We start from the raw sequence: 19,915 nt of genomic DNA on the forward strand, positions 1-19,915 counted from the left end.
TCTATTAGATTTGATTGCACGCGATGCTTGTTTCATGTTTTAAATATTAAAATACATCATCCGTTTCCTTAACACACTTTGGCTGGTAGCCGCTGATTGATATAACTGGTTGTATTAAGTCATTTGAATAGCTAGTAATATCTGCTAATTTAACTAGCTAATTGTAAATAATTGATTGTGTAAAAGTGTTTGGTAAATAATTGTTATTAATTGTTAGCTATTTTAATGTAATTCATAGCCAAAAAGCTAATTTATCAATAAGCTTTCATATTGAGCTTTTTGAGCCCATTTAGCTCTTTTAATAAACTATTTATCAAACGCCTATCCAAATTAGCTTTTTAAATTGGTCAAACATTTAATAAGAATTAATAAGCTAAAAGCTCTCTAAAAAGATCTTTACACAACGAGGCATTTAACTTTTTTAATATTTACAATGTAGAGTACATGCTAATTTTGATTATAAATTTTGAGTGAAATATGAAAAACAATTAGTACTCTGTATCATGTAAAATATTTTAAATAGATATTAATGTGAGTTTAATAATATTAACTTTTTAGTATTTTTTTAATTATTGTTTATTAGATTTATAAACGGTTAAACTTATGCATTGACATATGTGTTAGATTATAGTGTGTCAGCGGAGGATTGTGTAGTTATGTACACTTTGTTAATTAACAATGTTATGGAGTATATCTTAGATAGTTTAAGTTGATCATCACAATTATGTTCATCATCTTTTCTCCGTGTAGTAATTTATTTCTTTACTTATGTTTAATTACTTTTTTTTAACTAGGTAGAAGTTGAACCCTAGCAGTTAATGTGGATTGAATATACTTTTGTTCCCTAAAATTCTACAAAGGCATATAACTAATCTTATTTCTGGTATTATATAGAGCTGGGATAAATTGACACGACACGACAACACGACATGAACCGAATACGAAAAAAACGGGTTAGTGTCAAGGATTTTCAACATGTTTAATTAAACGGGTCGACACGACACGACACATTTAATTAAATAGGTTGGGTTAGTGTTGAGATTCTTAACACGACATTAACACGACCCAACCCGCCTAACATAAAAAAATCCAATAATTTATGAAATTATTAATAGATATATTGAATAAGGCCAATATTTTTCAATTCAACACGACAACATGACATGAATTGAACACGAAAAGTGTTAAGGGTTTTCGACACGATTAATTAATTGGGTCAACACGACACGACACATTTATTAAATGGGTCGGGTTAGTGTTGACCTTCCCCGACCCATTTAATTTCCGACACGAAAACGAACACGACACGATTATCAGGTCAAGTATCATATAAGAATAATGCCAAGTTCAAAGTTTGTGATAGTATATATAATATATATAGACTTAAAAGCATATACTTAGAGAAGCCATTGATTATTGATCAAAAAAGAAATTCTTAATTTTCATAAAGGGTGCATTTTACTATTGTATTGGTTCATGCTAGTGGAAATAATATTAGTGTTGGTGGTTTTGTTAATATAGCTCATAATTCGTCTGTTTGATTACAAATTACAACCCCCATATAATCGATAATAATGTATTTTTATTGTCGAGGAAAGAGTGGAGTATTGCTTTATGTTCTTTTATGCGTAATTTTGCATGAGAAGTATGAACAGAGACTTAAAGATGAGAACTATCAACAAAAAAATTTTATTTTTCATGAAAGACTATCTCATTCCTGTGAATCTTGAAAAGTCAAAAAAGAATGTATAAACAAGAAGCAGAATGAACATTCTAAGAAGGAAAATGCCGGAGTTCATAAATGAGCTGGTCGCACTCATCCCGGCTTCTTTCGACGACGAATTTCATGCCTAACTTATGAACGAAGGCCTTGTTTATGTTCATGCTCATTTCGTTCCCATTCTTTGAAGCCGCAGTATTAGTCTTCTTCGGTAAAATGTAGTTTAAGAATGGAATTAATTAATTCCTGCGATTGTGAGAAATGTACGGTAGTTATGCCGAGGTGCATGCTACGATCATAATCACATGACATAGGAGCATTACACAACATATGACTAGATTCCGATAAATGCACAATTACACAACATCAGTCGGTTGTGTGATTTCTACTGAAATGGATTGTACTTTAGAGCTTCTCTCATTCCTACTGCCTTCGGCGAACTTCATGCTTCTCTCATTCCTACTGCCTTCGGCGAACTTCATGCTTACTTTATGAAGCCCTTGTTGCTGCTCTTCGGAGTCCCATTCCCTCATGTAGTAGTCCTCCTCTGTAACACCCGGTTTTGGACCAGCCAACATACCACCCCATTGAGGGAAGTATATGGTTGTTAAGCTAAGGGTAGTAACAATGATTATAATACCCATGTATGTTATTCCATCTTCTAGTTTGAATTGTGAACCTCTGAAGAATATTACTTGACATATCACTGCACCCGCGTTTCCACCTGCTCCTGATATGCCCTGTACCACGCCCATTGATCTGAAAAGAATTTTACGATCAAAGTGAGATATGTGAATAATGCAAAAAGTTAATATAAATGGAACAGTTTAAAAAAAAAAAAAAAAGGGGGGAGGAAGTAAAGTACCTTCTAGAGACAAAGGGAACAACTCCGAAACAAAGGCCTTCGGCTGCTTGGACTAGGAAAGAGAAGATCATCATGACTGCAATGGAAGTACTCAACGAGTCGAGTCGTCCCATAATAATGCACATTACACCACTTAGTGTTTGGACAGTCCACCATCCCCATAATCTCCCCCTCATTCCAAACTTTTTCGCCATGAAATCGGAGAACAATCCACCAGATGACCTAGAGAAAATATTAACCATCCCAAAAAGTGCACCAACAATTCCTGCAAGGCTAAGGTTAAGATTGAACCTATCATAGTAGTAGTAAACAACAATGTTGTTCACGGCTAACTCGACTCCGAAACTAAAACCATAACCTATAGCAGTAATCCAACCCCTATAGTTGGTAACCGCATGATATACAATCTTCTTCGCGTTGTCCTTGTGCATTTCACCGGACTTTTGTAGTTGAAGAAAATTTCCATCCGGAAGGTCTTGGCCTAATAGCATGACTGCAAATGCCGCAAACATTTGCATAAAAGCGGGCACGAAAAATGCAACCCTCCAGGCTACAAATGGTGTATTAGCCATAGTATTATTAAGAATTAGATTGTAGAGAAGCGGCATGAGAAGATTAGCCACCCCTCCGCCGAGGTTTCCCCACCCGCCCGACTGGCCGTTAGCAAGGCCAACAACCTTAGGAGAAAACATACAACTCATCCAATATTGTGTAGAAACAAAAGTGGCTAAAGAAAATCCGGTGAAAAACCGCATCATGAAAAAAGTAGCGGGTGAGCTAGCCATAGAAGATAAAAAGACAGCAGGTACTGTTAGAAAACAGACGGTTGCTGAGGCGAGGCGAGGACCGGTTAAGTCACAGGCAGCACCTAAGGCAAGACGGGCAAAAATCGCCCCGGAAACTGAACCAACACCGGCATTGCCAATGTCACTTGCGGTGAGGTTAAGGTTATCACGGATGATAGGTAGCAGGGGCGGAGCTGCGAATGTGCAGATAAAACAAGTGAAATATTGAAACCAGCATAAATGAAATGCTCTCATGTGAGGCTTTTCTACAGAAAATAATGGAAATGTCATGGCTTTATTTTCTGTATCTACTGGAAAACTATATTTTTTTGATACTTCAAGTACACCAATATTTTTCTCATTTTCAGTTACCATGATGATTTACGATATGATCACTAATATCACCTTAATAAAAACAACAATCGAAACCTTAATCTTATAGATGGGAAACGTACACCTTAATATTACAATGTACGAGTATTTCAATTGGCTAGGTTTTTTTTTTTTCTTTTTTTCGCGGTAGAAGGAAAGGAGGTAAGTGAGCTTAAGATGAAATATAAGGTTCATCCAACAAAGCTATATATAGTACTTTGGTAGTTCATGAATTAAGATGTTTTTTTAAGTTGAAAATGAGTACGGAAACTACGGAATTAGTAAATAGTAATATATGTGCAAGTGGTTATAAGTTTAGTTATCTTAATTAGTTCATTTCTGACAGCTTATCAATTTATCATGTGGAGGAATACTATGAATGTGATATGATATGTATAGTTGCATATCACAATGTATTATTAATCACAATATAATGCATGATATATTTGGGTTGTTAGAGGTGAGAATTATTTAATCAATAATTTAATCATACTACAAATATAACGAAACTTCATCAAATTAGAGGACAAATGTTGTGATTAATGTCATACTTGATAGCAAAAGGATCTTAAGTCAAAGATTGAATAAAATAGAACTGTGAAATTCAGCAAGTGGCGCAATTAGTGAAGCATGCAACTAATTAAAGCAACAACCTTGCTTAAATAAAATTAAAAAGCAATTAATTAATAAGAAAGTAAAGATGAAGTGCGGTTATAAAAATGAAAAACTCATGTGAAAACGTTTATGAAGCCGAAACGCTGGCTTGAAATGCGTTGCCCTACATTTGTTCAAAATAAATAAATAAAAAAAAAAAAAAAAAAAAAAAAAGCATTTCCCTACACCTAATTGTACTATACGATTATTTTTTTTACACTTTATTTTTTAAAATATGGTTAGGAAAAGCACCTTATTAAATGAGCCAACAAAATACTCTATACTTCATAATTTATAGTATCTCCTTGATGTATCTACCTCTATATACACCTTGATGCATGTAAGAATCTATCACCCTATACTTCACAAAATCACATCACACAACTGACACAAGTAGTAATGTAAGGGGGTAAAGATTAGGTTAATTAAGATAAGGACCTTAGTTAAATAGAAATTGGCCTGGTATCCTATTTTTTTTTTTTGGCGTTGTTATAACAAAGTGTGAAGCAATTGTTACGTGGGTATAATAACACGATTATTTTATTATTAATTCACAATTTTAATCAACTTTTCACTACTAATATTTTATCTTAACTTCATAACTTTTAAATTTTTTTATTTAAATAAAAAATTTGAGATGTCTTTGTTCCCTCTAGGATTTCTCCTTGGGAGGATTTTTTTTTTTTTTTGTTCCCTCTAGGGTTTCTCCCTTGGGGGATTTTCCTAGCCTCCATTGCTGGGTTTTTTAAATTTTCTTTGAAAGTTTTTCTTCTCTCTTCTCCTTTTTCTCTCCATCTCTACCATCACTTTTCCTTTTGGTATCAGTTGTGAATTTTTGTAGGGACCGGGCTTCCACTGGTGTTCTTACCAGTGGTAAGCCCTAAAAACCTTTAAATTGCTTTTTATAAATAGATCTCATTCTTGAGATGATGATTTTTCTATTGAGTTTATTTTCTTTTAATGTTTGTATGGCGAGAATTAAAGATATAGGATTTCATAATCTTTACAAGAATCCGGAGGACCACATGGGTATTTTCACTCAAACGACTATGCATCAGTGGATTTCAAGCTGAATCAGTGCGAACTCGCATATTGTATTGTTTCGGATGAAGTTTTTTATTAAGGCGATTGTTTATCAAATCTACAATGTATTAAGTTTTAAGGTGTTATGTGCTTATGTTGGAATTCTTGATTTCTTAAGAATTATATGTAAGTGTCGTTTGGCTATATTTTGTAAATAAAATCCCTTTTCTTCTTGAAAAAAAAATGAGATGCAAAAGATAGAGATTGTAACGAGCTACCTCATGACATTAATTTGTTCTCTTCAACTCAAGTTAGTTTAGAAAGTTTTTTTTAGAGAGTATACATAGAATTTTCTCCTCAGTTTAAGGTTCAACTGATCAACCAAAAGCTTAAGCAATTAAGCTTATGGTTGAAATCCAGGATTGGTTTATATACTCTATCAATTTTTAACTATTTTTGTTAAAATTAAATTAGTGATCAACTAATCTACTTGTAGTTTATATACTCTATCAATATTTAATTATTTTTGTTAAAATTAAATTAGTGATCAACTAATCTACTTGTATAGTTGTTGTAGAGTGCTAGTAGTCCTTTATATTAAAAACATGGATGTGTTTTAATTGCATATTGAATTAGAAATCATCGATCATTCAATCACTTACAAATTAAAGTGCCCTTGTGTTATTGATGAATCCAACAACGAACCTTGAAATTGCAATATGCAAATCTGATCTTTGCTAAGCCACTACAAATATTTTTTATATACACCCGTGTTGAAGAATAGACCTCCTTACTATCACCACATTGGTTGAAGAAGAGAGAGTTAATCACTTTATAAGGCTAATTAAGGGGCTACTCCTCCTATTGCCACATGGTCTTGGGATGGAACCTACTTTGTACTTGTGAAGTGGACTCTCTCTCTTGGTTTGCGGGTGCGGCCTAGACCCGTATTTAACATGGTATCAGAGTCAGACCCACGATATGGGACCCTAAATGGCTAAAATTCACTGGACCAAGAGTAGGTCCACGTGAGAAGGAGTGAAGAAGCACTCTAGCCCGAAAAATCACATGAGACAAACTTCAAAAGGGACCTTACATGTGAGGTGGAGTGTTGAAGAATAAACCTCACAAGTATCACCACATGTAAGTGTCCCACATTGGTTGAAGAAGAGAGGGTTAACTCACTTTATAAGGCTAAGGGGCTACTCTTCCTATTGTCATATGGTTTTAGGATGGAACCTCCTTTGGATTCACCTGTATTTAACAACCCGGGAGCACTGTTCACTCAACTAACCTTTGCTCTTCATTTGATGATTAAATGAAAAACAATCATCAAAATGAGGGTGCACCCGAGTGTATATAACAATAACTCCAAGACATAATTATAATCTCTACACATTACAGTAATCTACAATCAAGTTGGTAGAGATAATAAGGATACGTGTCATCGATGTTAGCGAGATTCTTTCTTATCGATCGAGAAGTTGAGCACAATAAACTTTCATGGACAATAATTACGCAGAATATAAATACCCAACAATGCAACTTGCTAAGGTTTTAGGCCAGGTTATCATGCTTTGATTCCTCCGTATTATTACGTTTATTATTTGATAAATTTTTGGTCTTTGACTTCTAAAAATATATTCCCAATTTTTTCAATTTGATAAATCAGAAGCTTCGCGATGTACTTAGTTGTTGAATAGTTGATCAGTCTTTTGTAATGTTGTCATTGTATTTTTCATCGATTGTATGCTATGTCCAATTTTTAAAACTCCGTAATCTATGGAGTTGACCTTGCTTTACGTAACTAACAAAAAATTATACAAATACTATCAAAGTAATAAAGATATTACAATGCGTTTGTAGATCTTAGTTTCAAAAATATAGTTAAAAAAAAGTGTCTTCGATTAATCTTGGATTGGAATTTGGTCATTAGTTTGTCTCGCTAGATAAATTAGTATATATATTTTTCACCCCAAAGGGAACCAGATTAGGGTTTACAACCTTCAGCTTGTGACTTGTGGTTTTAATAGAGGCCAATTTAAATACCAAGATCAGATGCAGTGAACACTAGAATGAAAAAAATTGCCTCTTCATAGTCAATTATAGTGCACGGGTAAAGTTAAATTAAGGAAGGTGTCTTGCTTGAATGTTGAATAATGTTATATCAACATCAGGACCAATAACATTAATCGACATACACTGTTGTATAAGCTCCTTATCGGACCATAACCTAAGCTTACTGGTAATTATCAGTCTTTTTAACCACATACGGGTACCATAACATTTATCCAATTGACAAGCATCACATTCACCCCTAGGTGACATGCATAATTGATTAATTATTGCATATATTAACCGTGCAAGTTTTAGTTTAGATAGATCAAAAACGTATGACAGTCCTAAATACTAGCTCCCTAATCTATACCCACAAATAGAAGCAAATCAAACAAAATTCTTGAGAAATAAAAGGTTGCAATTAAAGTGAGTGCTCCGTAATAACTTACCTTAGTCTTTATTTGAAGGTTTAATAAACTCCAATGTTATGCTTTGCTTCTTGGAAAAAACTGTCTTTATTTCATTACTTCGTATAAATTATTACTCCACTTATTATCTGACTTAGCAACAACAATTAACAATCTCTTTGTAATATTAAAAAATTCAACAATTTTGGTCAATACTTGTACAAAAGCCATCAAGATGATGTTTCTATTTGACCATAGAAAAGCAGTTAGTTAGGTGTACGTAGTACGGAGTAGTTGTGATCAAGTGTCACGACGACCAACACGACTACACGTTGTACTTTGTATTATACGGACTTACAGAATAGTCATTGAAATGACATCTTAGCACATGATTTGTCTTTATTGTTAATTCCGTATTTCGTGGAGATAATCTAGCTTACCACATGATTAATGGCGTTAAACCATTTTACAATTATAATTATAATTTTTTTTTTGGAGAAAAAGCCGAGGTTTAAACAAACATAAGGGATACGGAGTACATACAAAAAGTAAAATCATGGTGAAATTAAACTCATTCAATATATCAATGAAATGCATGAATACAAGTACATTAATTATATGAGATATTAAGCGAAGATAGCTTAATTTCAATATATATAATTAATTTGTGCGTATAAAATGAACATAGCAACACATTGCATGTTTTTTTTTTTTTTTTTTTTTTGAGGAATCACATTGTATGCAATTAAATTTGAAAATAATTAGAGTTTTGTTTTGATAAAGTATATTAAATAATAGAAAGCTATGGTTTAATCGTATACATACACTGATTGAATGACATGCCATTAAAGTAATTATTTTTCCTACAATTTAATCGTTTTGGCCATTTGCTTTTGTACAACATCAAAAAGTTCATGTTGACCAACCCGATTATTTAGTCTTTTATTTTTTTCGCATTAATGTATAATTTTACAAAATACAAATTCCCTTTTGTATTCAATTATTTAATTATTTTGTACAAATATCCGTTCTCGAAGAACAACCTTAAGTCCTTAACTCCAACAACTAACAATTACCCTCGATGTTATATTATGGTTGGTTCTCAATTTCTAACCTTTTTTTTTTTTTTTTTTTTTTGAAAGGTTCTCAATTTCTAACTGAATATTAGCATGTGGTAGGCTAAATAGCTAGATTTACTTTCGGAATATTTCATATGAAACAAAACATGTGAGAATTGTCATTAAACTGAGTAAACTAATTAAACAATAAAAATAACATTAAGAAAAGTCAATGCGCATAAGTTTAATTATCAAAGTTTATAAGGCGAAGGAATCGAAGCATGATATCTTATCACTTTCGCATTACAAAAAATGATGTCTTATCACCTTCAAACCAACTTGATAACAGCATATTCCAAGTATAATTTTTTAAGTCGGCAAAATTATTAATACGAAATACGAGTACTCCGTATTTTTTTTTTTTTTTTTTTTTTTGAAGAATCGTATTTAATAGTCACCCGTTAGAAAAGCCATGCAAATATCACACACGTCACCGTATACTCCGTAGTACGGAATAAAGTAATTGCAAAATATGGGAATATTTTGTCGCATACAAAACCAAGCTCAAAGGTTTGACTTCATGATTATGACCTTTAAGGTCATTTTGGAAAAAAATTTGATTCCTAAATTGAAATTGAAATGCTATTTAGAGCATTTATATTTCAACTTACAACTAATTCAACTCGTCAAATAGTTTTTCTAAAGTAATCTTTAAATAAATCTGAACATTTAAGAGAAATAAAATTTCAACACCATACTATGTTTGGAAATTCTAATGTAGTCATATGACATTTGAATACCACAATTTTTTTTAAATAGACGGTTGAGATTGTTTGTTTTTTAATTTATCTTTAATTAGTAATTTTAATTTATCCTATATTTCAGTTGTTACACATTTTCAGTTCACATTTTTTCAATTTATTTGAAAGACAATCTTGATTTATGCATCCGATCATCTTTTACACCAATTTAACTAAGACTTAGAAGTATATTTGTTATTCCATAGGCACAAATTCTCAAGAAGTTAACAAAAAATCATGTATTACAAACAGATAGCCAATCAAGAGGTAGAAAATTGCTGGAGCTTATTAGACATTGGCTGGCCGTGTGCCCCGTCGAGTGCTACCATCTTCTTCTGATACATAATGTTTTGCTGTAGAACTTCTCTCATTCCTGCTGCCTTCGGCGAATTTCATGCTTACTTTATGAAGGCCTTTTGCCTGCTCATCTGCATCCCATTCCTTCATGTAGTAGTCTTCTTCTGTAACACCTTTTTTTGGACCGACCAACATACCGCCCCATTGTGGGAAATATATGGATGCTAAGCTAAGGGTAGTAACAATGATTATAATACCCATGTATGTTATTCCATCTTCTATTTTGAATTGTGAACCTCTAAAGAAAATTGCTTGACATATTACTGCACCCGCGTTTCCACCTGCTCCTGATATGCCCGAAACTAACCCCAAAGATCTGAAAAAAAACGTACGTATGTACAACTTTTACAAGTTAGTATCTATAACAAGTAAAAATTATAAAAAGTTGATACTTTGAATATGTATGCTAAGACATGTAAAATAGAGAAAAAAACAGAGAAATTATTGAAGTAGTATGATTAATTACCTTCTTGAGACAAAAGGAACAACCCCGAATGTGAGTCCTTCGGAAGCTTGAACAAGAAAGCAAAAGATCAACATGACTGCAATGGTACCGCTTAAAGTGTCAAGGCGTCCCATAATAATGCACATTACACCACTTAGTGTCTGAACACCCCACCACCCCCACAATCTACCTCTCATTCCATACTTTTTCGCCATGAAGTCGGAGAACAATCCACCACATGACCTAGAGAAAATGTTAACAAGGCCAAAGAGGGCACCAACAATTCCTGCAAGGTTAAGGTTTAGATTGAATCGGTCATAAAAGTAGAAAACAATGACATTTGTTACGGCTAGCTCAACTCCGAAACAGAATCCATATCCTATAGCAGTGATGTAACTCCTATAATTGGTGACTGCATGATATATAACCTTCTTAGCATTGTCCTTATGCATTTCACCAGATTTCTGAAGGCGAAGAAAATTTCCATCAGGAAGGTCTTGGCCTAACAGCATTACAGCAAACGTCGAAAACATCTGAAAGAAAGCCGGTATGAAGAATGCAATCCTCCAGGCTGTGAATGCTGTTTCAGGTCCAGTACACTTGAGGATTAAACTGTAAAGAAGTGGCATAACAAGGTTAGCTACCCCTCCGCCAAGGTTTCCCCATCCACCCGACTGCCCATTAGCTATACCAACTACTCTAGGGGAGAACATACAGCTCATCCAATATTGTGTAGACACAAAAGTGGCTAGTGAAAATCCGGTGAAAAACCGCATCAGGAAGTAACTAACAGGTGTGCTAGCCATTGCAGAGAGGTAAACAGCAGGTACAGTGAGTAAACAGGTGACTGCAGAGGCGAGGCGAGGACCTGTCATGTCACAGGCAAAACCTAAGGCAAGACGGGCAAAAATCGCCCCGGAAACAGATGCAATTCCTGCATTACCAATGTCACTGGCTGTAAGATTAAGGTTATCACGGATTATTGGCAACAGGGGCGGAGCTGCGAAAGTGGATAAAAAACAAGTGAAATATTGAAACCAACTCAGATGAAATGCTACCATATGAGGCTTTTCAATTGAAAACAATGGGAAAATTGTGGCCTTGTTTTCTGTATCTACTGGAAGACTAAACTTTTTTGTTTCAAACTTGTAATTTTCTCCAACATTATTGGAAGCCATGTTGTACTTTTCGTACTATTTTTTGTTCTGAAATTAGATTATAATGTGTTAGATGTTGTTTTGTGTTGAACTTTATATTGTAGTTGGTACACTTTCGGGTTGAAGAGGTCATTAGTAGTACGGAGTACTATTTATGTGTTCATATTTCTTTTGTATTGGTTTTGATCATCCTATGACTTGTTCGTGAGTCTTGTTTTGTCGTTTGCTAGCGAGCTCAGCGGAGTCTCTGTCTTTTAGCATGACTCATGAAGCCAAGGTTTCTGTATGATGTTGATTTTTTGTTAGGAATATACTCCGTGCAACTTGTTCGTGCGTCTTGTTTTGTCCTCTGGTAATGAATTTTATGTACTCCGTAACATTTTGTACGAAATTTTATCATGCCATGGATATATTACATTGTAAATTCATTCATTATAATAAAACTTCATTTCTTATTGCCTACCATACGAGTCGTTTAAGTTACAAGAGTGATGATCTACATGATAAGCCTATGACTTCATTGACAGTTCATTGCTATTAACATGGCTCTTTCTTGACAGGAAGTTGAATGAAAATTCTTAGTTTCGCCGAATCACGTTGGTATATGCAGCATATTCTGTTATTAGTTCTTTTGAAGCTTTAAGAAATTATTCTTCTATTCAATCATCTTTCAACAAAGTTAATAAATTTATGTTCATTGACTTCTACAAATGTTCAAATTTATATTTTTATTGGACTATAGAAGGAAGAAAAAATTAAATGTAATGTAGTTGTAATCACGAACCTAATCTCCCGCTTGATATGCCTCATTATACTCAACCAAAATTGATTAACTAGATATTTCCAATTACATCATATTTCAACATTTTTGGAACATATTTGTAGGCCGATTTGTCGTATTAGTGTAGAAAATGGAGGATTTTTGACAAATTCAGGCATCATATTGTCAATGTCATACAAGTACAATAAATATCCAACTTCATAATCATACTGTACTAATCATGAGGAAATCTAGATGCTAATATAATTGATCTTCGCAGTCATTCAAAAACTACTCACATGCATATGTACTTAACTAGAGCTAGCTTATATCATGCTTCAAGTCTTAAGTACTAATTTCACGGCTCGTTTGATATATAAGTGATAATAAACGGTGAAAATAAGAATGAATTTGTATTGTATATGAAATTACATATATCATTTGTATCATTTTCATTCCAGTAATAATGCTAGTCCACCCAAATTTGCTAGTCCACCCAAATTATCTTCATTGTTAATTCATAAAGATATTCATGATCATCCAATAACACTCAAAGGTAACATAAGATTGGAGATGTATGAGATTATAAAACTTTCTTATACAAGTATTTTGTAAAGGGGAGGACTAAAATGTTTATAAAACGCATTTTTATAGCTTTTCTTACATTTGTAGTTGTAGATTTTATTTTATTTTCCCATCGTTATAGTTAATTTATTATTTACCCCTAAAAGGAGAAAACAAATGAAGCATGAACTCAGGTTACTCGATCTATTATTTACCCAGCTTTGCAGGACTATAGATGTTTTCGCGCGCATTCCTTCTCCCACGGCCTGAATTCTTAGCTGAGTATTCAGATAACTTCAGCTACTCAGCAACAGGCCAACGGCTACTGTTTTGAAGGCAAATCTTACACAAGTGTGATAATTGCTGGGAATAATGGATCAGGGTCCAAGATAACTTCTCGCGCTAGCGCCTTATTTGAATTGGAAGGATCAGACGTAATTGCTCTCAACTTTGCAGAGAAAAAGCGTAAACTAAACATGTCGGTAACTTTCAATTCCGAGAGATCCTACATCATGCAAGTATGCAACACTGCATGAGAATAACTAGATTTGAAATTTATGGTAGAAGAAAATGGGAAACTTTCCCTTCCTTTACATGATCAAAAATTTTACACCCCTAACAGACGTTAAAAGGAAAGCTAACATACTAGTATACTAGTATACTACTATATCTTTTTTTTTTAAAAAAGGAAATACTGTAAAGGAGATTCTGAATAGAGAGAAGGAAAGAAAAGAATTTTAGTGACATGATGACATTACATGAATGAGGGTAGCCAACAAATTCATAAGTTTGTACTATAGTGGAGGATAGAAGTATGATGATAAGGAGAATCCTAAAAAGAGGAAGCCACCGACGGTGGCAACTGTGCGTTGCGAGATCCTGGACGCCAACATGCTTCCTCCCACCACAGCTACTGAAGTGCAGACCAAATGGCCCAGTATGGCCCCCACACATACGCCCAACGCGTTTTTGTGTGTGGCCAGCTGTGGGATCAAGATAATATTTTCATTAGAGTTATCAAAGCTGCAAATCAAGACCCAGGACAAAATTTTGTACAAAAGCAATCCATACATATAAAGCAAAACCCATTATAAATTTATAATGCATGCTCCAGCTTTACTACTTTTGGTGAAAATAAGATAGATTGGCCAATTAAGCCAAAAAAAAAAAAAAAAAAAAAAAAAAAAAAAAAAAAAAAAAAAAAACCACAGGGACTCTATCCACATTTACATATTTTCCCTTGGGCTTAAAATCAAGGGCTTGATAACTCGTAAAGAAAACAGCAGGCAACAGTTATTATTAGAAGCAAAACAATGACATGCAAAATTAGCAAGGAAATGAGAAACGATGTAACATATGAATTCATCACAAGACAAATTGAAATTATGAGCTAGTAGCATGATAATATTCCCGTTCACTGAGATTATAGTTGCTGCTTAAAGCAATGCAAGTCATATTGTCATGAATTTAAAAGGCAGAGAGAAAACTTGTAGAAGTGCTTGTGGTTTATATATTCAAAGGAAGTTGAGCTTACAGCAATTGTAGCAATCTGACTACGATCCCCCCATTCAGCCAAGAAGGTGAGAATAAATGACTGCAAAATATGTAAAGCAACAATATCAGATGGATCCGCATTGCAGTAAGACATTTCTAAGAGGTTCAATGACAATTTTGAAATAACATTAACATGACCTTCCTTATAGATATAATGAGGGTTGCATATTTTGTTTTCCAGATACTAGAAGAATTAATTAACTATATAAATCAGTTCCAAGCATACCTCCAAGAATATAGGAGTTAAAAATCTTGATAAGAAACGGCGTATGGATGTTTTGCCTTGTCCTCCCTCAAGCTTCTCTTCAACCTGGAAAAAAATATATATATAAATAAAAATAAAATTAAACCAGATACTAAGTAAAAGAATTTTAATAAATACGGAGGCATCCCAAATCTGTAAGCAGAAATTACATAGCTACTCAAGCAAGAGCCAGCCTCGGGGTTTCATATATTACAAGGGCACCACAGAGGGGGATATAATGTTCCAGGCATGCAGCCATGAATTGTCCTTGCTCCCAATAAAGTCAGGCAAGATAGGAAAATTTCTCTAAACAATTAATCCATGAAGGACAGGTATCAATTATAAAAGCCTTACAAAATAAAGAAAGACAGAACACTATAAACATTAGAGCCACTCATTGCAACACACTAAGCAGTCATGTCAAGAAGTCTTATTGATCGATACATAGACAGTAAACAAAACCCGTCTCATAACCCAAAGAAAAAATAAAATGAATTTCAATTATAAGGATAATATATGTTCAATGGCATGCCACATGGTGCTCCCAGAAAAAAAAAAAAAAAAAAAAAAAAATTAAAGGCAACCAACAATAAAGAAGCATCCACATGCACCAAAATGCGAAGAAGTTAAAGTAGAAAGAGGAACAATAACATACCTCTTCCATTTCCTTCTTCTGTGATGCTTTAGGATCAGACTTCCAAGCAATGTAAAGCAGACGCAAACCAAAAAATAGATAAAGAACTGCATGGACAAAAGGAAATATACATTGTAAAGAAATAAATATAGCATAACCCAATAAAACCCACACGGCCACACCATCTACCAGAATTCCCTCAGTCCCACCAGACTCCCCTGTATTCTTGATAATCATACATCAGTACTAGTCCTCATTCAGGCCAACAAACGTAATAAGTTGATAGGAAAAATGATCAAGCAACATGAAACAGCAGTCATTAACTAGGGATTTTTAATTGTTTTGAGTGTGTGTGTGTGGGTGGGTGGGGGAATTGTTAATTGTTAGCTAATACTTGATTGTATTGGTCGATTTGACCAGCTCACAGTACTGCTTTAGGGTATTGAATAAACTGAGAAAAAGTGCATAGCTCTAGACAAACTGCAAATCAACCCCAACAAGTGCACTAATGCACTATTGAACATCTGTGTTAGTTAAATATGCATTAAAAGAAATAGCTAATGAGATACCAACAACGCAGAAAATAAGATATTTGAACATTTCTGGGTTCAGAGATAAATAATAACACATCCATTCCCACACACAATAAAATTAAATTAAATAAAATATGCATGAAATAGTAGTATAACAATCTAAAAGAAGGCTAACCGTTCCCCACACACAACAAAGAACACATCATTAACAACATATACAAGATATACCTGTAGCTGCACTGTTTGTATGCTTCCTTGATATCAAATTTGGAACTATCCTACCAAGTCCAGTAGAGAGAACCTATTGACAAAATCGCATCAATGAGCCTCACCAAAGCACAACACATTATCTTCCATAATTGCAAATGCATGTGGTTGCAGAAAATCACATGGAAGTACAAGAAGATAAAGAGAAAATTCTTGCTAAATAAAGAAAAAAAACCAAAAAAAAAAAAAAACTTACTGTCATCACAACCAAGGCACTGAGAGCTCCAGATAATACAATGGACTTTGGATGACGCATTGCCATTAAAGCTGCTATGATAAATGTCTCATCTCCGATCTATCACAAAAGCATCAGCTATTAAGCCCTATATAATTACATATGCATGAATCTAGCAGGAGTGGACACTGAAAGATAAGATGGAGAGAACTAAGAGTAAATAGTAACAATAGGTGGTGATGATACGTTATGATTTGATGTACAACCATCTGAATATTATTACAGTAGTGGCCAGAGAACAAACCTCGCTCACAAGTATCATACATAAACTTGCAAAGAAGGCATCAAAAACTCCTAAACCAGAGTCCAAATTTATGCCCAAATGTATGGAATCAGCATCTTTTCCCAGGTGCTCCAGCACAATCTGCAACAATAATCCATATTTGTAACCTTGAGATGTATTCATATTAGAGGTATTAATACATATCTACACAAACACCAAAGACTCACCCACCAACACATATTAATGATAAAGCCAACATTGTGTATTATCGTACGCATAATAGAGCAAGACATCCACACAGATATCATTGATAATATAAGAACAGAAATGGGAAAATAACTACTGTAAGATGAAGGAAATAAGACCAAAAACAAAAAAAGATTGATTTAACTATAAATACAAGCCTGATACACCATATAAGAAACCAGCAAAATGGGAAGTCTAAATTCCAGAGTCCGTGAAATAGAGAGGTGAGATCAGAGGAGGGAACCTGCCCAGATAACTAAATTCATCCACTGTCCCTCACACTATAGCACATTTCCTGATTTTGTCAGCTTAAATTGTTTAAATCTCACCATTGTCATTCATACTCAAAAAAAAAAAAAAATTAAAAAAAAAAGGCATGAATTACACATACATTAGTAACCAAGATATATCTGAATTTGCATTACATGCTGCTGCATGAAGTGGTGGCAGCCTTCTAAATTGTCACCATCCCTGGAAGGGATCAAACACAGAGATATCACTTGTAGCCTCTTGGGCCAATTGCCACTAGAAAAACTGCAAGATTCTATACTGCATGAGTTCAAAACTTCACAAATGTATAGTGGCTATCACCATTGGAGTCTTTTGGAAGAACTTCACAACAAACTCTCAGCTTGGGTAGCACCAATGCGCTTGTATCTGCCATTCTTTACATACTAACTTCCTCATGCTTGTCTTCCAAAACGACTCCAATGGTAATATTCACGATATATTCTAGCTAATCTTTGAACTCGGCAACATAAAAACAACTGCAGTTTTTTATGACAAGTGAACTAGATCCAAAAAGACAATTAGACTATGCATATATCCCAGCCATGGATAATGAAAAATCAAAAGGCAATACACCACTCCATGAAGCAACAAGCAGCAATTATTATGACTTCTTAACTTCAGTATCAAAAGATTTTAGCAACAGTTGACAAATAGTTGGAATGTTAGATAGCTCTTCGGGTGTATTTGCAATAATAGCACAAACTTTGATATGTCTTATGTCAGTAAAACCCTTCACTAAAATAATAAATAAATAAATAAATAACTCTTTATGATGCAAGATTTCAAAACCTTGCAGCTTTAAGGTAGGCCACTACCAAGTTTGATTGAAAGAGCTTCAATCATCGAACTCTCATATCATTGTCGCCCTATTGACCATAATATCTTACCCTTCAAAAGGACAAAAGTCATGCCCCACCAGTCCACCACAAATTGCTACTAAAATTTGCACTCTGAAGCAATAAAGTAATTGCATTATTTGACAATGACTGATAAAAGATGCCAGAAATTGACAAAGTTTTATATAATTCTTCCCAAGCGTGGATAATGAAAGATCAAAGATGCTCCTTATGAAAGAGCATGCATTCATAATTAACAAGTTACATTTTCAAAACTGAAACACATAGGTCTAATGTAGATGATGATTGACAATTTATATGCCTATTCAGGTATTTGTAATGAGCCAACAGCAATGTATAAATGCTTTCAGGTCTTCTATGAGTTCTATCCCTATGCTAAAAGCCTAATATGCAAGAACTATAATGATACAAAAGAGTTGAAAACCTTGTGTCCATATAACCACTGCCACAGTCTACAAACAAGACTCATCTTCTTCTATGTTGCCTCATTGAGCTTTTAGTGCACTACATAGGCTAAAGGCAAATGCACATTTGCAAACTTGTGGTATGCCTGTCACTTGCATGGGCATGGTACATAGATCAGTGAATTAAGCATCCCTTCATAATTAACTATCGGTGAATAAACCGCCCCTTCCAAAATAGCTATCACTGAATAAACCGTCCCTTCCTAAATAACTATCGTTGCATCTCAGAGACTCGGATAACTCATTCATCACAAATACTGTTCTTGGTTTGGGCCATGTAATCAAAATTCAGCAGCAATACTTAAAAAGTAGTATTAAACTGTTCATCATTATCAGACTATTAATGCATTTACAGAAAAATTAGAACCCAATTTTAAAAGGATTAATTAATTAAAATAAATCAATGCATCAAATTTCCATGTATAAACCAATCCCATCAAGATCAATGAAATGAACAAAAATTATCAGAACTTCGAGTACCAAATCACACTAAATTCGTTCAAATCACTCAAATCTAGTCAAATTAATGCATTCCTCAAACCTTACTACGCCGTCCCAAATCCTTTACTGATCCCCCAACCCTCTCATTCTGATCATCATCACCACTTTCCTGCACAATTTTAAAAAAAATTCATAAGATCTCAAACTTCCCAGAAAAATTTAAAAAAAAAAATAACATTGAATTACTTCACAGATCAAGAAATTAATTACCTGAGCTGAGATAGCAGAAGCAAGCAGCAACCCAATGACAAAAATCGACAGAACAGCAAATCGGAAAGTAAACAAACTATTTCTATGGTTTAATCGGCAACCCATTTTCCCCAAATCTACAAAAGGAAAAGGAAAATTGGGGGAAATTGAAAATGATTAGAATCAGATCTTCAAGGATCTTCGTTAAAAATGTGAAATTAAAAGGAATATCCCTAGAATCGTAACATAAAAGAGGAAAGAATCAAAGAATTAGAATTTGATATTGCGTAAATTGAGCGTAAAGGGGAGATGAAAAGAAGATCGAAGGATTAAAGAAAATGAAATTTGGGTGGAGTTACAAAACCACTTTCTCACTTTAATTTCTGGGTTGAATTAAAAAACGAGGAGAGAGAAAGAGAGAGAGATTAAGCCATGGCCGACAATTGAGTTAACTCGGCGCTTTGACACAGTTGTATACTCCGTATCACAAGATTTGCAAGCTCACCAACCCACCAAGTTGCACTACACTACAGTACGGAGTATTTTAGAAGCATCATCAGTTGACTCGGTTTATCACTGTTAAATAAATCAAATTATCAAGAGTGAGAGATATCTCGAGTGGGTAGAGCTTCTCTCTCGATTTTAGGAGATT

General features: G+C 34.1%; 3 protein-coding genes across 3 annotated transcripts; all 3 read right to left on the reverse strand.

Moving 5' to 3' along the window:
• Window positions 1-2,076: 2,076 nt before the first annotated feature.
• LOC110737212 (high affinity nitrate transporter 2.5-like) lies at window positions 2,077-3,778 on the reverse strand. The gene is made up of 2 exons (XM_021917582.1): window positions 2,586-3,778; window positions 2,077-2,479 (listed from the first exon to the last, which is right to left on the reverse strand). The coding sequence occupies exons 1-2, from the start codon at window positions 3,743-3,745 to the stop codon at window positions 2,077-2,079; spliced, it is 1,563 nt and encodes a 520-aa protein (XP_021773274.1). The 5' UTR covers window positions 3,746-3,778.
• A 5,993-nt stretch (window positions 3,779-9,771) lies between these two features.
• On the reverse strand, window positions 9,772-11,723 carry LOC110736429 (high affinity nitrate transporter 2.5-like). The gene is made up of 2 exons (XM_021916648.1): window positions 10,566-11,723; window positions 9,772-10,415 (listed from the first exon to the last, which is right to left on the reverse strand). Exons 1-2 carry the CDS (start codon window positions 11,720-11,722, stop codon window positions 10,031-10,033), a joined length of 1,542 nt encoding a protein of 513 aa, XP_021772340.1. The 5' UTR covers window position 11,723; the 3' UTR covers window positions 9,772-10,030.
• Window positions 11,724-13,579: 1,856 nt separating this feature from the next.
• Window positions 13,580-19,796, reverse strand: LOC110736426 (GDT1-like protein 3). Its single transcript, XM_021916645.1, has 9 exons — window positions 19,285-19,796; window positions 19,115-19,183; window positions 16,737-16,856; window positions 16,454-16,552; window positions 16,219-16,291; window positions 15,479-15,564; window positions 14,806-14,889; window positions 14,560-14,619; window positions 13,580-14,008 (listed from the first exon to the last, which is right to left on the reverse strand). Exons 1-9 carry the CDS (start codon window positions 19,387-19,389, stop codon window positions 13,820-13,822), a joined length of 885 nt encoding a protein of 294 aa, XP_021772337.1. The 5' UTR covers window positions 19,390-19,796; the 3' UTR covers window positions 13,580-13,819.
• Window positions 19,797-19,915: the final 119 nt, after the last annotated feature.

This window comes from Chenopodium quinoa, unplaced genomic scaffold (genome assembly GCF_001683475.1).
Source record: "Chenopodium quinoa cultivar QQ74 unplaced genomic scaffold, ASM168347v1, whole genome shotgun sequence".
Lineage (NCBI taxonomy): Eukaryota > Viridiplantae > Streptophyta > Magnoliopsida > Caryophyllales > Amaranthaceae > Chenopodium > Chenopodium quinoa.